General features: G+C 35.9%; 1 protein-coding gene across 7 annotated transcripts; it reads left to right on the top strand.

The window, feature by feature from the left end:
- The first annotated feature begins 111 nt into the window (after positions 1-111).
- On the top strand, positions 112-22081 carry mllt1b (MLLT1 super elongation complex subunit b). Of its 7 annotated transcripts, none has more exons than XM_056475130.1 (12): positions 112-217; positions 2731-2911; positions 7060-7142; positions 7737-7880; positions 7994-8119; positions 11166-11762; positions 14611-14692; positions 14773-14881; positions 17892-17991; positions 18062-18127; positions 18227-18298; positions 20657-22081. In XM_056475130.1, exons 1-12 carry the CDS (start codon positions 206-208, stop codon positions 20783-20785), a joined length of 1701 nt encoding a protein of 566 aa, XP_056331105.1. In that variant the 5' UTR covers positions 112-205; the 3' UTR covers positions 20786-22081. The 7 variants fall into 7 exon arrangements, with proteins under 7 accessions (XP_056331105.1, XP_056331089.1, XP_056331081.1 ...); XM_056475114.1 differs by having other exon boundaries at positions 14608-14692; positions 18062-18136; XM_056475106.1 differs by having other exon boundaries at positions 7976-8119.
- Positions 22082-22319: the final 238 nt, after the last annotated feature.

The raw sequence follows: 22319 nt of genomic DNA, 5'->3' as shown, positions 1-22319 counted from the left end.
AGCAGATAATCGTAAAACGTGGAAGAGAATCCCAGAAAGAAAAGGAGCCATTCTGCTTTTATTTTAAAAACTGTCAGTGTCGCGGCCATTTGTTCAAATTGTTCAGTTTCTTCCTTCACACTCCATCAGATGTGTAACAGCGAGGATGCACATTCAATCTACTTCAGCGCTTTTGTAAATAAACTAAAGCGGAACACAGGCAACAATGGAGAACATGGTAATACGACTTCACCGACACTGCCAGACAGCCATTCTAGACAAATATGCATGATTTTAATATTTAAGCGTTGATATTGAAAGACGCTAGGGCCAACGTTTCTGTGAAGATGGTCTGAATGCTAACTTAGCCAGCTAGTCTCTCTTGCGAGGATTAAAAGAAGGAAACCGGCGGAAATTATTTGTGTCTTTCTGTTCATCTTAATCGTGATGATAATGTGCTTAAAGAAACCGGAATGTCCTTTAAAAAACCGGTTTATTTGCATATAGGACAGATGGAATTCGAGTTCCAGCACTCACTAGCTGTCCGGCTAGTCCGGAGTCTGTCTCCTAACCTAGTGAGCTGCCTTCATAGACAGCAGTTTTGGGTATCACATGCGCGCCAACGTTCGAACGCTTCAGACACCTAACATGCTGCCTATGTAGGGTGCTCACTGTGTTTTGAGACGGCGGCTATGAGAACATTCTTCCATTTCAGGGTTTGATGGATGTGTAATGTTAGCTGGTGTAATTATATAACAAAGCTTAGTTTCTAAAAATGTGGAGTGACAGAATTAAATCTGGTCTGTGATCTAGATAAAGCCTCTAATTTGGCATGGGACTATAACTTTGAAATCAAATGTAGTAATGTCTTGACAGTTTCATGTTATGGTTATACACTGGCTCTACAAGAAAAAAAAAAACTAAATAATTACATAAAAAGGTCAGATTGGCTTTGATTTTATTTTCCTAACTGTACTCATGAAGTTGGGTTTGGTTTAAACTATATATTAAACTATAATTGTATTTTATATTATGATGTCATTATTGTAGGTAGTTATTATTAAAAAGTAATTTATAATTATAAATGAAATATATGTACTACTTTATACCACAGAATTAATTGCCACCTGTACATTTTCTCCTGTCTGTAAGATCTATCTATCTATCTATCTATCTATCTATCTATCTATCTATCTATCTATCTATCTATCTATCTATCTATCTATCTATCTATCTATCTATCTATCTATCTATCTATCTATCCTTTAAAATGTAATCGGACTAGGCTTTTCCATGACCACATTTTCTTGGCCATTTGTCAAGGGACCACATGAACAATAAACTTCAAATAAACTTGAATGGAACATTTTTGTCTAGTTGTTTTTGTCTAGTTTTGTTCATGTGGTCCCTTGATAAAATGCCAGCTTAGTCAACACTGACAAGGAATTTATTAACCACTAAACTAGCGCATTCAAGCCTATCAGTAATTTTGTTACTGTACCAAGAAAATCTGTAAATGGTAAACCGTCACGCCCATGATAAATGTCACAGAACTGTAAGTTTCCATCCACAGCTAAACGCAGCTAAACTAAAACAGGTTGATTTCTGGCAGACAAGCTAAATGTAGATCTGACAGTACTGTTGCTTTCTTTTAGTTACATTATTACAGTTTGTGTGTGTGTGTTAGTGTGTGTGTGTGTGTGTGTGTTTGTGTGTGTGTGTGTGTGTGTGTGTGTGTGTGTGTGTGTGTGTGTGTGTGTTTGCATATACACTACCTGACAAAAGTATTGTCACCTATCCAAGTTTTAGGAACAGTAAATAATAATTTGACTTCTAGTTGATCATTTGGTATCAGAAGTGGCTTATATAAAAGGCAAAGACCTCTAGATTACGCTTATTTTACAAAATAAAACATGATCTTGCCTTGATTTTTAATTATTTAATTAGGACAGTAAGGTCTTGTCTCTTAACAGAAAAATTGTACAGTCTAGAATATAAAGTCATGGTGCAGTGGAAAAAGAATTAATATTTTGTCTGACTCCCATGAGCTTGGAGGACTGCATCCATACATCTCTGCAATGACTCAGATAACGTATTAATAAAGTCATCTGGAATGGCAAAGAAAGCGTTCTTGCAGGACTCCCAGAGTTCATCGAGATTTTTTGGATTCATCTTCAATGCCTCTTCCGTCTTACCCCAGACATGCTCAATAATGTTCATATCTGGTTACTGGGCTGGCCAATCCTGTGGCACCATCACCTTCTTTGCTTTCAGGAACTTTGATGTGGAGGCTGAAGTATGAGAAGGAGCGCCATCGTGCTGAAGAATTTGCCCTTTCCGTGGTTTGTAATGTAATGGGCAGCACAAATGTCTTGATACCTCAGGCTCTTGATGTTGCCTCCACTCTGCAGATCTCTCGCACACCCCATACCGAATGTAATCCCAAACCATGATTTTTTTCCTCACCAAACTTCACCGACTAATTTCTGTGAGAATCTTGGGTCCATGCAGGTTCCAACAGGTCTTCTGCAGTATTTGTGAAGATTGGGATGCAGTTCAACAGATGATTTCTAGGAAAAATCTACCTTCTGCCACTTTTCCAAATGATCAAGTAGTAGTCAAGTTATTATTTGTTGCTCTTACAACTGGGATCAACAACAAAACTTTTGTCAGGGATAAATAAATACACAAAGTTGTAGTACTCCTGTTCAGAATATACTGATGGTTGATTGTAGTTTTGTCTTATTTCAGTGCACTGTACAGGTGAAATTGGAGCTGGGACACAGAGCCCAGTTAAGGAAGAAAGTCACTACCGAGGGCTTCACACATGACTGGATGGTGTTTGTTCGGGGCCCGGAGGCGTGTGACATCCAGCACTTTGTGGAGAGAGTTGTCTTCCGCCTTCATGACAGCTTCCCAAAACCTAAGAGAGGCAGGTTATGTTTGAGTCAACTTGATAACATTGTAACTTTATACTCACTGAGGGAGATTTTAAGGTGGCTTTCAATCAGGATTAAAGTATTAGTGCACTTCAAGAAAGAAAATATCCTTACCCTACCCTTGTCATCCTAAATGTTAAAGGGATAGTTCAAAAATGTTACCCAAAAATGTAAATTCCATCACCATTTACTCACCCTCAGGTTGTTCTAAACACAAATAAGTGTCTTTGTTCTGCTGAACACAAAGGATGATATCTGAAAGAATGTCAGTAACCAAACAGATCCCATTTACTGCCATATTTGGAAGATAAATACTATAAGAGTAAATGGGTGGCGAGATCTGTGTGGTTACTGAAATTCTTCCAAATATATTCTGTTGTGCTCAGCAGAACAACGACATGTTTACTGATTAAACGAATAACAGAATTTTTATTTTTGGGTGAACTATTCTGTTAGTTTAAAAGAAATTACGTTTTTCGAGGAAAATATGTCATGATTTTCTCCATAATGGACTTCTTTGCTGCTTAGTAGTTTGAACTCCCAAAGCAGTTTCAAGAAGCTTTAAAATGATCCCAACTGAGGAATAAGGATCTAGCTAAATAATTGATCATTTTAGTAGTAATTTTTTAACCACAAAACTTGCATTCAAAAAATACCAACAGTTTTTTCAGTAGGTAAGACCGTTTAGCAGCCCTTTAGGCTGCATTAAAACTGCACTTTTAATGGTCAAACTACTGAGCACCTTTTTTGTTGGGTAAAGTTACTTTTTAAAAGTAAAATATTACAGTCTACCTAAAAAAGTACTTCCTAATGAAAGTAATGTAAGCATGTTATAATTGCATTTCTTTTAATAAAATAGGGTTAAGATTGTAATACATTACTTTTTAAAGTAACTTCAGAAGAAAACTTTTTAATGTTTTCCTCAAAAACTCAAAACCACACTCTCATTCACTAATCCCTATGTAGTGCATATTAGGGATGCACCGATACTATTTTTTTGGAACCGATCCGATACTAAACTTCTGAGTATCGACCGATACAGATCCGACTCCGATACTGTGCTGTTTATTATTATTTTTTTTTTAAACATAATACAGTTTTTTGTGATAAACTCAAGTAATATATCTTCTTTAGTGAAAATAACAGACATATAGACCTGCTGTATATGACAGACGACACAATCTAAAAACATGATGCTTGCTGTAAACTAGGCTACATTATTTGAGCATTGATTATGACATTGATCTGTTGTGGTTTCCTTTTTTACTATTAAGATTTTCTTTGAAACCTGTTATAGGCTACCAATATTGTCTGAGTCTGGTTTCTCTCAATGTTTTTTTTCTTCACTTTCGGCATTTAGTGAAGTTTTTTTCCCTCTCCGCTGTCGCCACTGGCTTGCATGGTTCGGGATCTGTAGAGCTGCGCATCGTTGGATTTGCTCTTCAGTGTTTGGACTCTCAGTAGTGATTATTAATCCACACTGAACTGAGCTAAACTGAACTGAACTTAAACACTACAAACTGAACTACACTGTTCCACTTTACTATGACCTTTTATGTGAAGCTGCTTTGACACAATCTACATTGTAAAAGCGCTATACAAATAAAGGTGAATTGAATTGAATTGAATATTGACCTTAATCAAAACACAAACTGGTCTGTCAAATAAAATATTGACATAAATAAAATTACAGTGAAATACTCAGAGTAGCCTATATTAGGCTAAATAATTTTCTGTTAGTGACAATCCATATTGCGCCCGTCAGTTTAACTTTTATTAATTTAATCAACTAATTTGACCACAATGAGCCAGGATTTACAAACTATTCGCAGCACTGAAAGCATTCCCCTTGGAATAGTATACTCGGTCGGAGGGATGAGAGAATAGAAACTTTTAATGTTACAGAATAATTTTACGGAGCATGTTGCATCTGCGCAGCCAGTGCATGAATTACGCGCTTGATGCATCACTGAGACACAGCACGCAGCCCTCCTGTATCTGCAGACACTTTCAAAACCGAGCAGCACAAAGGGAAGAAATCAGTGTGTTGAAGATCTGTCCAATGTATTATTGAGCCTTTTCTAATTTAAAGTTTCAGGTAGGCCTACTTTGTGTGTGAAGAGCAGGTAATAACCCTCTTTACTCCAGTGTTGCGAATGCGATCTGCTGGTCTAACAGACACAGAGCAACATGATTAAGAAACAGCAATGAACTCCTTGTTGCAGGTCAAAATGAACCCATTTAATGCAAAACTAAATGCATTTCTCCACTGATTACTTATATTAACAGAAACAATCAGAAGTTTTTTGTGTTGTCTTGAACGCGATACGCAGTTTGAATTGTGAATGAATGGAGAATGATTGACAGGCACAGCGACCACTTGAATATTCATCTGTACTTCACATTAAACTATAGAATGGCTTTAGAACATTTGGGATATAGTAGGCATACATGGCAACTTTCTAGGCCCTTATAATAGGCTATCTTCATGGCTTTGTTGGCTTATATATTACACAGAATATAGCGCATGTGCAAAAACGGATTTGGATCGGTACCAGCTGGCTGATACCCGATCCAGCAAAAATATACGTTATTGAACCGATATCCGATCCAAGTATCGAATCGGTGCATCCCTAGTGAATATGGTAGAAAGAGGGAATGAAAATTAGTGGATTAACACAGATGCTGATATTCTGAGCTGAACGTTAGTCTGTCATGACAATTTTGTCATTAAAAAAATTACATGTTGTCTTTAGCGTAATGAATTTTATGTCTTTGTTAATTTGTCACATATTCATTAAAAACAGAGACACTTGCATACTTGTTTTCCTTTTATTTACATTTAAAAAAAACAACGAAAACACTACTCTTAAATGTATTTGTAAATAAAAATGTGACAGTATATTTAAAAAAAGTCAATTACTTAAATTTTTTTTAAATACCCTACACGTGTGAACATACATTATATAAACAATTTTGCAGTGTTTCCAATCAAGTCGGCACCTTGTGTAATCTTGAATTTAAATGATTTCAATTATTAAACTTAAAGATCCCATTTCCAGTGTTGCTCTCTAATATATTTCTTCTTATTATTAAAATTTCTTTCAATATATTAAATCGAACATTCGTTTTATCGAATGTACATTGGCTGAAATTCTGAGTGAATTGTTGGAAAAAGTAGTGTGAATCTATTCAAAATGGACACCAATAGCTGACACTTAATTTAGTGAAGTATATAGTGGATAGGGAGCAGGTTAAGACTCATTTATAAATTTGTTTACTCATTGCTTTCATTTGTAAATTACTCTTTTTGAACGATTCAGTTGAATGAATGCTTTAATGAATCACTCATTAAGACAAGGAACTGCTACCACCTACTGGCGGTTGTAGTTTCATATTTATTTTTCCATTACAGACTTAAACCAGTCAAGGTAAACGAACAAATCCACACTCAGCAAAACATTAATTGAATTGTTATTGAAAAATCCCTATAAATTTGTCAGAATTGCAAACCTCTACTACTTGGTATGCTTATCTTTTAGTTTTAGCTTCTGATTAACTTGCATTAGATGTGGTTTGATACAAATAACCTGGTGATAATGTTGCACTTTTTGAACTAGCAAACAATATGCCATTTATTATAATAATTAAATATAATTATGTTTGTTTGAGGTGTGTTTCACAAAGTGTACAGCTATTAAACAAAAAGAGTATTGTCATATCTGTGATTTATTTGTCAAAAAATAAATAAAAATCAAAATAATGATCTAGATGAGTCTTTGTTAATGCTAATTTCTCTTATCCCATGTAAAATATAAGCCATTTTTAGACTTCCTAATGAAAAATAATGCAAACACTGCATCTCTGGTGCTTTCAAAATATCTCCCTGTTTGCTTGAGTGGTCTGATATGTCAACCTCTGGCTGAGCCAATGGCGTGATTTTTGTTTGGGGCGGGGCAACCAGATAGTAGCAGTGTTGCGGAAACCTGTTCGGAAAAAATGGTTATTTCTGCAATTCCATTGTGTCAGTAGTGGGAGATGTAGTCTGAATATGTAAATAGTTCATTTTAATAATTTATTCAAGTGTAAATTATAAAAAGAGTAACCATACATCTCTGACAGTATTTCTCTTTTTCTGCAGTTTGTAAAGAGCCCCCATATAAAGTGGAAGAGTCGGGTTATGCTGGTTTCCTCATGCCTATAGAAGTCTATTTCAAAAACAAGGTGAGAACATCTCCTCGTATCTACAGCAGTATCTGCATTGCTTCATCTTTGACACGAAGAACTGGTATTTCAGGCAAACCGCATTAAAAGAGTTGCGCAAAAGCCTTTTTAGATGTGTGTGAGGAAAATATCCAGCTGTGCTGTTCATAAGCGCTTTGTTGCCAGTATTGGAAAAAAACAGATGAAGAGTTTTGCAATTCAGAAAAGGTAAAGGTCAAACAACTAGGTGAATTCAGTATTTGCACTGTGAGCTAGAAGGTTTTAGAAACACACAACGGAAAATTGACATGAAGCTGCTGAAATAAAGAGAACATAAAGGTAAATGGAGTGGAAATGTGTAATCTTGTGTAAATTAATTTATTAAAATGTGTAAATGTGCTTTAACACCTTCCTATTTTTGATAATGTTATCATTTTGTATATTTACTTTTCCAGAATCAGTAGTAAACTATTCTGTGGGGGGTTTCCGTTTTCTTTTATTTCCTCCATTCGACTTTACAGTAAATTCACATTCTGTTAGATTCACAGTTTTATCAGCCCAGGTTAAATATATTCCTGTGTGTAAACCTGAAGATGCTTGTTTCTTCATTGGCAGGAGGAGCCTAAAAAGGTGTGCTTTAATTATGACCTTTTCCTGAACCTGGAGGGGAACCCACCCGTCAACCACCTGCGCTGCGAGAAGCTCACGTTTAACAACCCCACTCACGAGTTTAGACGCAAGCTAGTCAAGGCCGGTGGGGTGAGCTGGACTACATGTGTTTGCTTTTGTTTTTTGTACCTCTATAATCAGCTCTTTTCATTGGACTCTCACTCTCTTTCTCTCTTCATGTTGAGGTGTTTTTCTCATCTCAGGCTATCGTTGTTCCTGAGGGAGCGGAGATGATGCCTCGACCCAGTCCGGATTATCCAATGCTGCCGACTATTCCACTCTCTGCCTTCTCAGACCCCAAGAAGATCAAGTCAAGTCATGCGGTAAAGGTTAGTAATAATGGCATCTGTTGTCAAAAGAAATATTTATTAAATTCATTATTTAAAATACTTTATTTAAAGGTCCTAATGCAATTAAAATAATGTTTTTTTTTAGATTTTAGTATCAATATGCTAGTCTTAAGCTTATCTATAAGCTAGTGTGCTCCACAATAAAAAAATGCATTTAGAAGATATAAACATCCAAAGCTTGCAGTTTGTCATTTCCACCTAAATAGATAATCATTTTCTGACCAATCAAATGCTTTCTAGTATCTACTAGTATGCTCTCTAGTATGTCTTGCCTCTTTCAAGATGCTTCTCATTTACTTTTCATTTAATGCGCTTGATCTCGACAACTCTCACTGGCAGAGCTGTGAGAGAATAAAACTTCTGAATATTTTAAAGGGAAGGAGCTACTATATGTCCTGCCCTGTCATCATGTTTCAGTTGAAATTTCGTCAAACATTGAATAAAAAAATGCACATTCAAAACATCCTATATTTGCTTATGTAAATTATCCAGGTCGATATTCATTTAAAGGCGCTCTATATTGACCTTATTCTTCAATGCGGAAGTGTGCGCATTTTTGCGATTGTTTTAGAACTTCCGATTCAGCTGCCTATGGGAGAAATTACTAGGAATAATAAACGGCAGAAAACGGTCAAACTACATACTCTACAAACAAGTGTTTGCATGACAATACAGACAAAGTAGAATAATATAATAAGAAAATATCAGTTTGCAACACCAAGCAGCAAAACGAGCTGTTTTTAACGTCTAAAAATGAATGGGAGTGAATAAGACCGGATGTCTCAAGCCAAAATGATTCAAATGGCTTCACCCACTCGTACGTGGAGAATAAGGTGAATAGAATACAGAAATCTTTGTTATTAGCGACACCGGGGGATATTAAATGAACTGCAGCCATCCCTGTGACATTGTAATATTTGTAATATTTTTAATTGTCAACAAATGTTTTTGCTTCCAGTGTTTCCAAAATTTCTGTCATAAAAGGTTAGGAAATAATGTCATTTATAAGTGAAAGGAATCATAATTAAATAAATTTGTTAAAATACTTTAACAATTAAAGGGGAATTAAAGGGGTGGTCCACAGTGTATTTTTAAGGCTTGGTTGTGTTTATAAGAAGCAAAGCAATGTTTTCTCATGCTTCACTTGTAGAAATCACGTTATTTTTTATTAAATCTTACTTTGATTATATACAGCTGTTCAGCTAACATGAAAACGACTGTCAAATTTTCCTATTTCCTCCGAAAAACCCGCCCTCAAGAGGCTCTGATTGGTCAGCTGACATAATGTGTTGTGATTCGCGGATTGACTCTGCATCACCACGTCACGCCCCTACAAGCACAAGCGTTAAACAGTCAGTCAGAGCAGCTGTTAGCAGCGTTAACTGCCTGAATTAGACAAAAAATGAAGAGTACACGCCTTAGCACACCTCATGCTCACACCTCAAGCTCTCTAAAATAAAATCTGACAAGTGTCTTTCACATATATTCGGAATAAGCATGTGAAAGTAATGTGAAACATTTACGTATCTTTTGTGAGTTTGTTATTTGAGATGTAGAACGCAGGGAAAACATCTGCATAGAGAGACACTCATAGAGAGACTCTGCAGCGCTGGTTAAGATTGTGGGTGTTTAAAGCGGTTTGACTGATAAATTTGTAGCTAAATTATTAGCGGAGCCAAACAGCATTTCCCGTTGGTTACATCTTTGTTTACATTCTCGCTACAACACACCATTAACGCTAGAAACTGTGCATGTAATTGATCAATTTTAACAAATAAAAACACCAACAGGTTGTGGCTCACAATCCATAGCGTTGTCGGTTGCAGGAGTTTTTAGCCAAATTCAGCACTGAACTGGGAGAGATTCTAGAAGCTCCCCTTTGTTAGCTGGGTTAGCTGTTTATTTATTATAATTCTCTGAAACATAATTAAAATTAAACACTTCAGTCTTTGTGTGATGTCTTTTGGAAGCTCAAATACAGAAACAGAAGAAGCTCTGTGGAAACAGCAACATTTAGACGGCATTTTAGCTTTCTCTGCTATAACATTAAAGTGCATCTGGCCACGCCCCTTCGTTGTGCGGGGTGTATGCGTGTGTTGAATGCACATAACCTGAAGCATTAGTGATCTCACTAACCCGGATGTATTTTTTAGTAGTATCCAAACTTTGTTCGCTGTAGGCTTTGCTAAGCTAACTCTGCAAAAACCAATGTCTCCATTTGCATTGAACTTTGAACGTACAATCACATTCAGAAATGTTGTTTATGTTCACACAGCTACATTACACATCAGCTAAAGTTTAAAATATGATATCGTAGTGGAGCACCCCTTTAAAATGTTTAAGGCATTCAGTGTTGTTTATATTACAGGGTTAATGCGGTCATGGAAAACCTGGAAAAGTTATGGAATTTTGACATGGTAGTTAGTGTCAAGTACTTCAATTTCAGACATATGGATTTAAGGACTGAAGAGTACTAAAAAACAAACACCGGTCCTTAAAAGTGCTTGAATTAAATTTGAAATAAAATTTGTTCATGGTTTTATAAAACAGAATAAAAACACTGAGAAATTCTTAAATTCAAAATCTTCAATTTCAATCTTGTACAATAACACTGACAAATAATGAGCACTTTATCAGTATTTCAGAAATCGCATTTGAATATCACTAGTATTGAATTTAATAAAATTTAATTATTTTTATCATTTTAAGTTCTTTAAACATGACTTTTTGAACCGGTCAACATTTTGGAAAATTACTCTGATATTTTGAGTGTAAATATTAGGTGTAAATATTAGGTGTAAGTGAAATGTTAAGTACAGCAAGGACTTTCATGGCGCTGAATATGCTGGGGTATTAAACTTGATTTAAAATGAATGGTGTTTGAAAAGTCCTTGAATCTGCTGTTCATGAAAGAGTGGGAGAGTGTTCATATGCTGACACGCAATACAAGCTTGTACATTATATCATTTGATAGAAAAACTAAAATCCACAAAGGGGAATTTATTTATTTATTTATTTTTTGTAGGAGTCAAGTAAAGATGGAGGAAGTGGGAGCAGTAAAAACCTTAAAGCCCATAAGGCAACCAAAGAGCAACAAGAGCGCACACGAAAAGACTCTGAGAGCAAAGCCACATCCAGAGAGAGCGACCGAGAGAGCAAATCATCACGAGACCTGTCATCATCCTCTTTTTCCAAGAAATCCACAGACGGCAGAGGAAAAGACGATGTGAAAACGGTGCCCAAAGCTGCCTTCAAAGAGCCCAAACTCACGGTCAGAGAGTCCAAGATGGATGGCATGTCTCCAAAAGGTGGTGGAGGGGTGACTGGTGGAGGGGGTCAAGTAGACACTAGAACCCCAGGCAAACGGCCCTCGTCTGCCACAGAGTCGCCGAAGCTTACTACCAAGAAACAGAAGAGGATTGGCTCCGAGGGCATGAAGGGTGGAGGCTACAGCAGCAGCTCTCCCCGCATTACCTCAACAACACCCTCAAATTATCCAGAGAAGAAAACCACGAAAGATAAAGGTCACTGGACCAAGATGAAAACAGAGGTGGCGGAAGTCAAAAGGCAACCCGAGTCTGATGAATCCAACTCCGAGGATGAAGCCTCTTCCAAATCAGAGGTATGTTTATGTAGTTCCTTTAGTAAATTGTGGTTCTTGATCCGTTACTCGGTGTACATCTGGTTTCAAGATGTGTTTTGTTGATCTGATCACAAGTGGACAATGGGAAAATACAGGTGTACAGATGGAAAACTCAAGGGGTAGATGTAGTCAACAACACATTTGACCAGTTTTGTGCCGTTTTGTGTAGCTTTTTTTCATTGTTTCTTTTCTTGTTCATATGTTGCACTGGCTTATATATCAATATTAGGTTAGATTGAGAGGTTAAAAAAGACCTTCCCTCAAAGAAAACAAAGGCTGTGGTTTCTTTGTGTGGATAAAGGTATGGATTAATGAACTAGGTGTAAACAGGAATATGTCTCCCACACCTAGGCCCTGTTTACATATCGTATTTAGACGCATTTTGTTCAATAGGATTACAAGCACACGGGAGAGACACATTCCAATTCACACCTGGCATTTAAAATGTCTCTTTTATCCACTTTCGACAACCTGTCCTTGGATGGAGGGTCTGTGGAATGGTGTAAGTATAGGTTGCAAAAATATTCTTGTGCAATTTAGACATTACACTGTCAAAAAAGTGCTAAATATTTAATAAATATTTGTACATTTTTTTTTACATTTGTAATTATTGTAAAACATTTACAGTGAAATCATTTAAATATGCATAGTTAATTTACTGAGTAACGTAAGCACAAACAGATTGTATTGTATTTTCTTTCCTCTTAGCTTTCACGTGTATATACATTATTGTCTGCATTTCAATTATTTAAGGAACATTTTAGAACATGTAAATTGCTTTGTATAAAATAAAATGGTAAACAGAGCATAAATACGTTAAATAAAATAGTCGCAGAGCAGTTTTTCAACAACAAAAATCAATGGCTGCTGCTTTTTGGAATGCAAGATGCTCATATTTTTGTAAAAAATCTTATTTTACTTTTTTGTGAAAAAAGCTACATAACTCTAAACTATAGACCAGGGGTGCCCAACCTTTTTAGTATGAAGGGTCAAAAAACAAACTTGATTGAGGGCCTGGGGCTGAAGGTAAATAAATGAAACTGTAATACAAAGTTTCCATGAATAATTTCCTTGTTTATATTAAAATAAATAGATAACATATGATAGGTTATGTTAAATTAGAAATGACAATGTGTATTAAAACCATTAACCCCAACCCTCCCCAAAATTCACCCTCTCTTCTCAGATGGGATGGCAGGCCAAATCAAATGTTACAATGGGCCAATTTTGGCCCGCAGGCCCTAGTTTGGGCATCTCTGCTATAAACAAATTTAATTGTTAGATTTTAAAGGATTACTTTGCTTTTTTCACATCACTTAAGTGATTTTTCAGAGAACTTTATTTTGGTCGGATAGGTATGCTAGTTTTATGAACCCACTGAATTACTTTTAACAGTGTATGAACAGCAGCAGCTTTTATTTCTGTTCTGACAAACCTGCTGCAAAGCTAAGCTGAATGCTTTGTACATAAAAAAGGCAGGACTGGTAGAAGAACCTTAGATTTTTTACATTTATCAAATGTAGGATTATCGACATTAAAGTTCAAATACTTTTTATCTATTGCATAGGGCTGCATGAATCAATTGAATGTGATTTTCATACACATTTTGTCAGTAAAGCCAGTTCTTTAATCAGGAGTAAATGCCCAGCACTTACTTTCAAATGGAGCAGCATTTACTACACAGAGCCGTAATTCACCACAAGCTGTGCAAGTATTCACATATGATTTATTCAGTATAAAAGATAATCATTCTGTGGTTTGACAGCTGATTGTATCACTTTTCAGTGATCTATGGCAGGAGTTCCCAAACATTTCAGCCCGCAACCCCAAAATAACAATGCTAGTGACTCGCAACCCCCAATATCCTCTGAGGTGGTTATAAATATATGAACTGCGCACACAATGGCGCACACAATAGACCCAAATCTATTCCTCGTTTAAACGTGACTGCCGTAAAGGTGTCAGAAACTTTAACCTGGTGCCATAAAATTAATGTGCTGCATCACCCTAGGAGTCACAAAAAAATTGGAAGGCTGATGGCTTTTTATCTGCATGTTGTTTTTTTAATGTAACTATTACCTACATTTTTTTCTTTTGTAGGTTATTGATAACATATGGTAATTCTAATAGTTTAATAAAATGAATTGGATTTTTGAAAATCACCAAGCGTCCCCCCGGGGGGGTCCTGACCTCCACTTTGGGAACCCACTTTTGGCTCTGTTGCTCCTACATCCGAAAGTACTTGAAAATAGCACATTTAATAAAATGGGTTAATACAAACTGTCTTCATAACTTCAATAGAGTGTCTGAAATAAATCTTTCAGTAAGGTTAGTATGCAGTTGTGTGATTTTTAGCCACATTTAATCAATAAAAGCAGTTGAATGGATCTCCTCTTTGCGGCGTATTTGCAGTTTCCGCGGAAGAGCGCCCTCTAGCCTTTGGAGGAGATTTACAACTAATCGCTAAGCTGTTTTTCCCTGACAAGATGTGTATGAGAATCACAGCTTTTGCTAAAATGTAATTTCGATTTAATTTTGATTAATATTGCCTTACTAGTGCACTTCAACAACACACTCCAAAATGTTTAAGAATATAGTAAATAGATGTAGAGTGTTTGATCATATGTGTTTTCGAAATGCTTGAAAGAGGACAAGCTAAAAAGCTTCATTAACACCTGTATTTACACTTGTGATTGGATTAACTAAAATGCATCACCACGGTGTAAACAAAGTTGTACTTAAGCATGCTCTGATCAACCAAATACTCAGTAGTGTGTCTGATCAACCTGAATTGTAGTTAAGCCCAGTGATTTTGTTTATTTAGCAGTCGGCGCCATCCAGTCCATCAAGTTCCAGCTCAAGCTCCAGCTCTGATTCTGACTTTGAGCCGTCGCAGAAGCAAGGCCAAGGTATTGAGTTTAATCATGAGTTGTATTATCAGTAGTGTGCCGGCTCATTACGCTTGATTGAATGCAATGATTGGGTCCAGGGACACTGCGTTCAATGGTGGAGGATATGCACTCTGAGGGCTCTGATGACGACAGCAGCTCTGAGGTTGAGACACCCATGAAGACGAATCCATTCAACCACGACTCACGGTTTGTGCCATACTTTTTGTATTTGATTTAAAGTTTAGACCGCTTGATAACCAAAATCTATAATGCAAGTTGGTGATAAGTACTGTGCTCAGCATATATAAGTACACCCCTCACAAATCTATCTTTTAAATTCATATTTTTAATAGGAAGCTTTACAATATTAGATTAGTCAGTATTGAAGCCAAATCTGGAGCTTATCTAACAAAATAACTTACGATAACGGTCCAAAAACTAGTACAGCCAAATTTCTATGTTATAGAAAAATATTAAATACAAATTTAAAAATAAGGAAAAGTCAAGAGAAGCAAATTTTGTACGTTTTTTGCTTTTGCTTAATTTTTGTTGCAATATTTCGCTTGATTTTAATTGTGTTATCTTTCAGTTTTTAAATATGTTTGGTGACTAAAATATTATTTTAATAAAAATATCTGTTTAATAAATCTGTGTAAATGCACCAAAATACATTGCCTATATTCACTGAGAAATTGATAAATATATTCATTTTCAAAATGGGTGTACTCAATTATGCTGAGCACTGTATTTTATTCACACTACACATATTAGGGCTACATGATATTAAAAATATTTGACATTACAATATTTTTGATATTACAGAATTTTTTCTCTGGAGTATAAATACAGTTGTATTAGACAACCTAAATAGTTCTCTTTGGAAAAGCTTCAACTTATATTGTCAGGGATGATTTTGTATGGGAGTGAAATATAAATATATTTAACGTAATTTATTATATGCATATAATAAACTACAGTCACAAATAAACACAATGGAGCAAATATTAAAGTGAAACAAACAGTACTTTGTGGTTTTCTGGGGAGAGTCTAACAGTATTTAGGTACAGAAAGTGAATAATAAAATGTAAAATAACATTGCATAATATTCATTCATTCATTCATTCATTCATTTTCTTTTTGGATTAGTGCCTTTATTGTTTAGGCGTCGCCACAGCGGAATCAACCGCCATTCATCATATAAATAATTCAACAAAATTATCACACACAGTCACAGGTCTTAAAACACTCTAATATGGTCAAATTATGCGGTGTCTCTACAAATCTCACGTGTTTTGACATGTGGATTCTGGTCAACTAAAATCCCAACTCAACATTGCTTATCTTGCAATGTGACTATTGCAGATACTGATGCCGAAACAATATATTTTGCAGCCCTTATACATATCAATAAAGGAACACATTTTGTTGATAGGCTCGTTTTACAAGTCACCTACGGTTAAAGGGATAGTTCACCCAAAAATGAAATTGTACTTGCTATTTATGCACACTCAAGAGCTTCTTCAAGTCTTTATTAGATTTATATAAAGAAGATATTTTGAAGAAAGATGAAAATCTGTAAGCATTGACTTTCATAGTAGGATAAACAAATACTATAGAAGTCAGTGGTTACAGGTTTCCAACTTTATTCAAAGTATCTTCTTTTGTGTTCAACAGAATATAACAGAAGTCAAACAGGTTTAAAACAAGTCAAAGGAAACAAGTGGGACAAGTAAACCACATTAGTCAACCGTTAGTTTGCTACGAGAGAATGATGTGCAAAAAGAAAGCACTGTCCCTACTCAATATTCTCTTTCCGTTGTAAGTACATACTGAAATGAAAATTTCAGCAAATTCCAGTTTACACTGACTAAATTAATGATAGCTATCAGGGTGTCACTTTCAAGAGCCTTTCAATCAGCATAACTACAAAAAAAAAATCTAAATCACCTATACTCCCTTTATTTTATTTATTTTGTTTACTGGGGCGTCCCACATTAATAAACATAACTGTAAATATGCCACAATTAGCCCGAAAAGATGGTATTTTTCATTTATAGACCTTTGACAGAATATTAAAGGGTCACCCTAAAAACAAAGACAAAACATTAATATGCAAATACAAAAATGGAAAAGAGACAAAGATAATGATTAGTACATGGAAGTCGACTGTCAAGAATATGATATTAATTCTGACAGTGTTGAGTTGTCAATAACCATTTTTTAAAGATGGGACAAACCAAAAGTATGTCGTTTTCTAATTGTGGAGGTGTGGAGTTCCAATCCCTGCAGCTTTGACTGAAAAATACAGACAGAAATGACTTATTTTGAGAGGAATAAAGCCCAATCCCAATTCTATTTTTTTTTTTACCTCTTGGCTCTTGAAACAGAGTATGAAGGGGAAGAGCTTCAAAATTTACCCCTAAGAAAGGGACAGCACTACAGCAGCTGCACACGTCATCATATGTCATCGCGATCTCTTACTTCATATGAGATCGATGATGGCGACCGCTGTAGTTATTCACTGAAGAAATCACTGAAGGCAACGATATCATGCTATCATAAGGAAATAATGTGGCAGTAAGCTCGTAACTGTACTGTGTATTTAAACCGTGGCCATATTCATCTATGTAAACACAAGACAATAACATTAACATTATAGCAGACACTGTCAAAAGCTCATTCTCAGCCTCTAGACTTTTCTCACAGGGTATTTATGTGTCATCGAGTGAAAGATGTGAAATTGTATATTGTGGGACTAGCAGACGGGAGTTATTATTATGGATTATAGATAGTGAAATTTAGCCGGGTTTTTAAATATTTTTTTAATCATGACCGTAAAACACGCACACCATTATGAATGTATTAAAACATATGGTTCTTTGTTGTAAAAATTCTTAATAATGCCAAAAAACCTAACTTGTGCATCACCTGACTCTGTTATGCTGCTGTTGTAGCTGGTGTATTCTGTGAAAATTTTGTACCCTTTGGTTTTGAGTTTGGTCCTGAAAAATCTCTGTTTCAAGGGTTATCTAGCCCCTTAGCCCTGTGCCTTCAAGCTAAAGAGAATTAGGTCTTCAATAAGGGGAAGGCTAAGGGGTAGAATTGACATTGGGCCTAATAAAGTACCCTCTTTCCCCTCCCTTTTGTAGATTATTATCACAATCACATAAAATGGATTGATAGTCCTTTAAGTTCATTCTGAATTTCCTGTTCTCAGTTTGAGCATGGACAGTGAGAGTGATGGTAACGAGGAGTCCCGTCCTCCCAGCCAGGAAGCCCCCTCACCTTCACCCAAACTCAGCTCAGCAAACCTTAAGGTAAGTTCATATTGCATTGCGTTGAAACGTCAGACTGGTTTATGTCTGAAATCGTTGTATCCTTTGTCAGATGTTAGGAAAAAAGAGCCCTGACTCTTGCAACCGCGAGAAGGTAATCAAGAGGGGATACGACAAGGTAGGAACGGTAAATAACTCAATCATACTCATCACCGATTCAACATTTTATTGCACATAAAGCTACAATGTAAGGTTTAAACGAGTGATCTGGTTACAGGCTTATACAGAGGAGCTTATGGACCTCCATCGCAGACTGATGGCTCTCAGAGAGAGGAACATTTTACAGCAGGTAACTATATTTTTTATGTATTTGGCTATATTTTTGGAGATTTATGAATTAGGGGAATATTTTTGTTCCTGGCATGAAAAATGTCAGAAGTTTACTCCTCTAAGAAATTTGTAAAAAGCGTAATAAGCTGAAATTTCTACTTTAAGATTGCATTTAAAATGTGCGATGCATCAATTTTAAAAATAGTTGTCTGTGCTGATTTTTATAGTACAGCTGATACCTCAGAGTAGGTTTTAATCTCACTTTTTCATTAATTAATATGTCATGATATGTTTTGTTTACAGTTTAAACTTTCTTTACTTTCTAGGAAATAAACTCTCATTATTATCTGTTATCTAGTTACCCAGCTGGGGAATATTTTAATGCGTTGTGTAATATCATTGCGGCTGCTACAGCCATGGAACATGGCAGCCTTGATTATTATGTCGGCATAGTTCCTAGCTATATCGGCCTAGTGAATAGCAACTTGTACTAATATCTGTAATTTTAGTACACAATGTAACTACAGAAGAGTTAAGCTTTAAATAGGAAAATTATCAAACCGAAAAAAGATGCTAATGATCTAATCCGATTCAATTATTTTATGCTAAGCTAAGCTAAAAGTCCTCTCGCCAGACCTGGGGATTTGTTGAATGGATTAAAAAACTTTAAAATTCAGGTGACTTCTAAAATGAGAGTATTTCTCAAAAAATCTGAGTGTTTTTTTAAGACCTAAGGTTAGAAACTTTCTGTAATACACCCCCAGAAGTGAATCCTTTTTTTTTTTTTAAGATTTTAAGAGTGCATCTTCTTGCAGAACTACTTACATGTTCTACTTGTCTTAAACACTTTTATCTGCTGTCATCTGGAGTGATGGGGAATATCGATTGACATAGTTGAAGTCAGAATTATTAGCCTCTGTTTAACGGAAAGAAGATTTCTAAACACATTTCTAAACATAATAGTTTTAATAACTCATTTCTAATAACTGATTTATTTTATCTTTGCCATGATGACAGTACATAATATTTGACTAGATATTTTTCAAGACTCTAGTATTTAGCTTAAAGTGCGATTTAAAGGGCACCTATGATGAAAATCATCTTTTGTACGCTGTTTGGACAGAACTGTGTGTAGGTATGGTGTGTCCACAGTCATATTTGAGTGATAGAAACAAAACAAGTCTCTATTTTAAAATTTTCTGATGTTAAAATCCCATTTTGAGGCCCACTGGAACGCGACGTAGGAGTTCAGTTTCCCCGCCCACCGAATTGATTGACCGCCGTGTATTAACATGTCTCTGTAGTAACGCATATAATCAGATCCACAAGACAGGATGTGCGCAAAGCAGTTGGGATTAAAAGATGTTCAGATCTCTGTGATCAGCAGCACCTCAAGAATGAGTTTTACAAGTTTAAAATGTTTTTAAAACAGTGCATGTTTGTAATGAATACAGTAAAATCGCTATGTAATTCATCACCACAGCCGCATGTCAGTACAGTTTTTAAAGAAGACGCTTCAATCCCGGTTCTTGGACTTAAATAAGGTTTATTTTGTACATTAACATAACAGATATCCATACAGCAGGGGATATTAATGTGTGTCCTGTCACATTTGCCATGCAAAGTTGAATGTGTGAGTGTTTGTATGCATGTGCACGCAAACTTACTAATGAGATTGTGTGTGACTCATCGTTGCAGAAAGGCTTGGATTGTCTCCACAACAAATCAAAATAACCGTTGGGAAAGTTTTTTCTGTAGTAAGGGAGATCTGCTTCATTCTTGTCTGTCACTGTGCTGTTTATCTACATAAAGGCTACATGCACCAGAGCAATACAAACAGATCTCTGATATGCACGTGGGAATGGTGGGCGGGGAGAACCAGCTCATTTGCATTAAAGGCACAGGCAACAAAAACAGCTACAATGTCAAAACAGCTCAAATTTCCCTGGATTTAAAAAGGTATAATAAATAATCTGAGAGGTATTTTGAGCTGAAACTTTACAGACACAAAAATCTTGAAAAAGGGTTCAAATAGGTGCCCTTTAAAGGCTTAACTAGGTTAATTAGGCAAGTTAGAGTAATTAGGCAAATCATTGTATAACGATGATTTGTTCTGTAGACTATCGAAAAAAATATTGCTTAATAGCACTAATAATATTGACCTTAAAATGGTTTCAAAACAATTAATCGCTGCTTTTATTCTAGCTGAAATAAAACAAATAAGACTTTCTCCAGAAGAAAAAATATTATAGGAAATACTATGAGAAATTCTTTGCTTTGTTAAATGTCATTTGGGAAATATTTGAAAAGAAAATTCTCAGGAGGGCTAGTAATTCTGACGTCAACTGTATATGACTTATGCATTTGTGTCCTTCAGATTGTTAACCTCATAGAGAAGACCGGCCATTTCAACATCACCAACACAACCTTTGACTTTGACCTATTCTCCTTGGATGAGTCAACTGTACGCAAACTCCAGAGTTACCTGGAAGCCACGTCCACATGACACAAGGAAGCTGCTCGGCCGTGATTTGTGTGAAAGAGAGGCCCCTAAACGATCATGGGGCAAGAAGGAAAGTTATCGAAAGCAACATATAAATGCACAGGAAACAAACAAATGACAAAACGAGCAAACGAACAACAACAAAAACTCTATACTGTAATACAAACAAGCAAACAAAAGAACCAGAGGCTTAACGGGGCGGTTTTCAGGGTTTATCTAATAACAGCACTGCGCATTGCACTAAGAAACAAACTGTTGGCACAATACTGTCCAAAATGGACAAGATCTCGCATAGGAATGGATGATGAGACACCTTGTATTAAAAGTAAGTACATTTCAAAGCTGGTTTTGCACCAAAGCTGTAACACTGGTGGATCCCTCGCTCTGGCTTTAACGCAGGAGCGATGACTGAAAGACTGTGTTCGCTCTCTACCCTGTCACTTTTCTGCTCCATGTATGTCAAATGTGGAAAGAGCCCAACTTGATCAAACTTTATCTGCATACTGTCTGTGTCCGCATAGCTTCGTAGCCCCCCACGTGTTGGATAAAGTACATATTTCCAAGCTTTGGTGATAGACGCTCCCTCATATCAGCTAATGGGGGGGAACTATCAGCCTTTGTAGTGCCTTTTTAAAATATCATGTTTTTAAATTATAATCGTTTGTGAGTCTCTTGTTGGTCCTGGGGCCGTTAACATTGAAATGCCTGAAATCGACACTCTTTTAAAGACGGTTTAATAGCTGTCCCGAGAGAACATGTTATGAGAGAACCATTCTGCATGTGTGATCTTGCGCATTATTGTCTGTTTCTTGATGGTCGGCAACATGAAGTCAGTTTGTTAACCATTTAAGGTTCTAGTTTATTTAAGTACCTGTGCACTTTTCTCTGGTCACTTCAGTGCTTTGTAATTATCTGATTACTATATTTATGATTATGTTCTTTTTTTTACATAGACTTGCAAAAATGTACAGATTTTTGTCAATGTTTTTAATGCATATTATTGATTATTCGATCACTTGAGAGAATATGCACACAGAATGAAGAGGGTGATTTTTCTTTCGTCTGTATTCCAATGGTGCAATTGGGAGAAAAGAGAGTCTTCTGTTCACCTGAAGTATTATACAAGTGAATATGTATTTGTGTCAGATACGTATTGTCTGATGATATTGCTTTTTAAAAAGCATACCCGCTTGACATGTTATTCTTCATTGTCGAATGCCAGTTACCCTTTTTGATTCTCAATAATGTATGGTTGTAAAGTAAACAATGTTTTCAGTGAAACATTTGTGTTACACCATGGTTAAATTGCAGTGGTCTTTGTTTGTGCACGATTAACATGTATACTATAAAACCCAATAAGTTAAGGTAACTCAAACTATTTGAGCAAACCCATTGCAACAAATCATTTGAGTTCAAAAACTAATCCTAATGAGTACTGTGAACTCAATCCATTTAAGTAAATGAAGCAATTGGAGCACAGTAAAAGCTAATAAATAAAGAGAACTCAAACCAACTGAGTACTGTAAAAGCCAATAAG

The sequence above is a fragment of the Danio aesculapii genome, chromosome 2, assembly GCF_903798145.1.
Source record: "Danio aesculapii chromosome 2, fDanAes4.1, whole genome shotgun sequence".
Classification (NCBI taxonomy): Eukaryota; Metazoa; Chordata; class Actinopteri; order Cypriniformes; family Danionidae; genus Danio; species Danio aesculapii.
Note: the sequence above shows the minus strand (reverse complement) of the source record. Positions and strands in the feature narration are given on the sequence as shown.

What these genes read in the sequence shown, in the direction of transcription:
- mllt1b (XM_056475083.1), top strand. An exon ending in GTCGCAGAAGCAAGGCCAAG is followed by an intron (nt 14,693 to 14,772) that starts GTATTGAGTTTA and finishes GATTGGGTCCAG; the next exon opens with GGACACTGCGTTCAATGGTG. An exon ending in AGAGGAACATTTTACAGCAG is followed by an intron (nt 18,299 to 20,656) that starts GTAACTATATTT and finishes TGTGTCCTTCAG; the next exon opens with ATTGTTAACCTCATAGAGAA.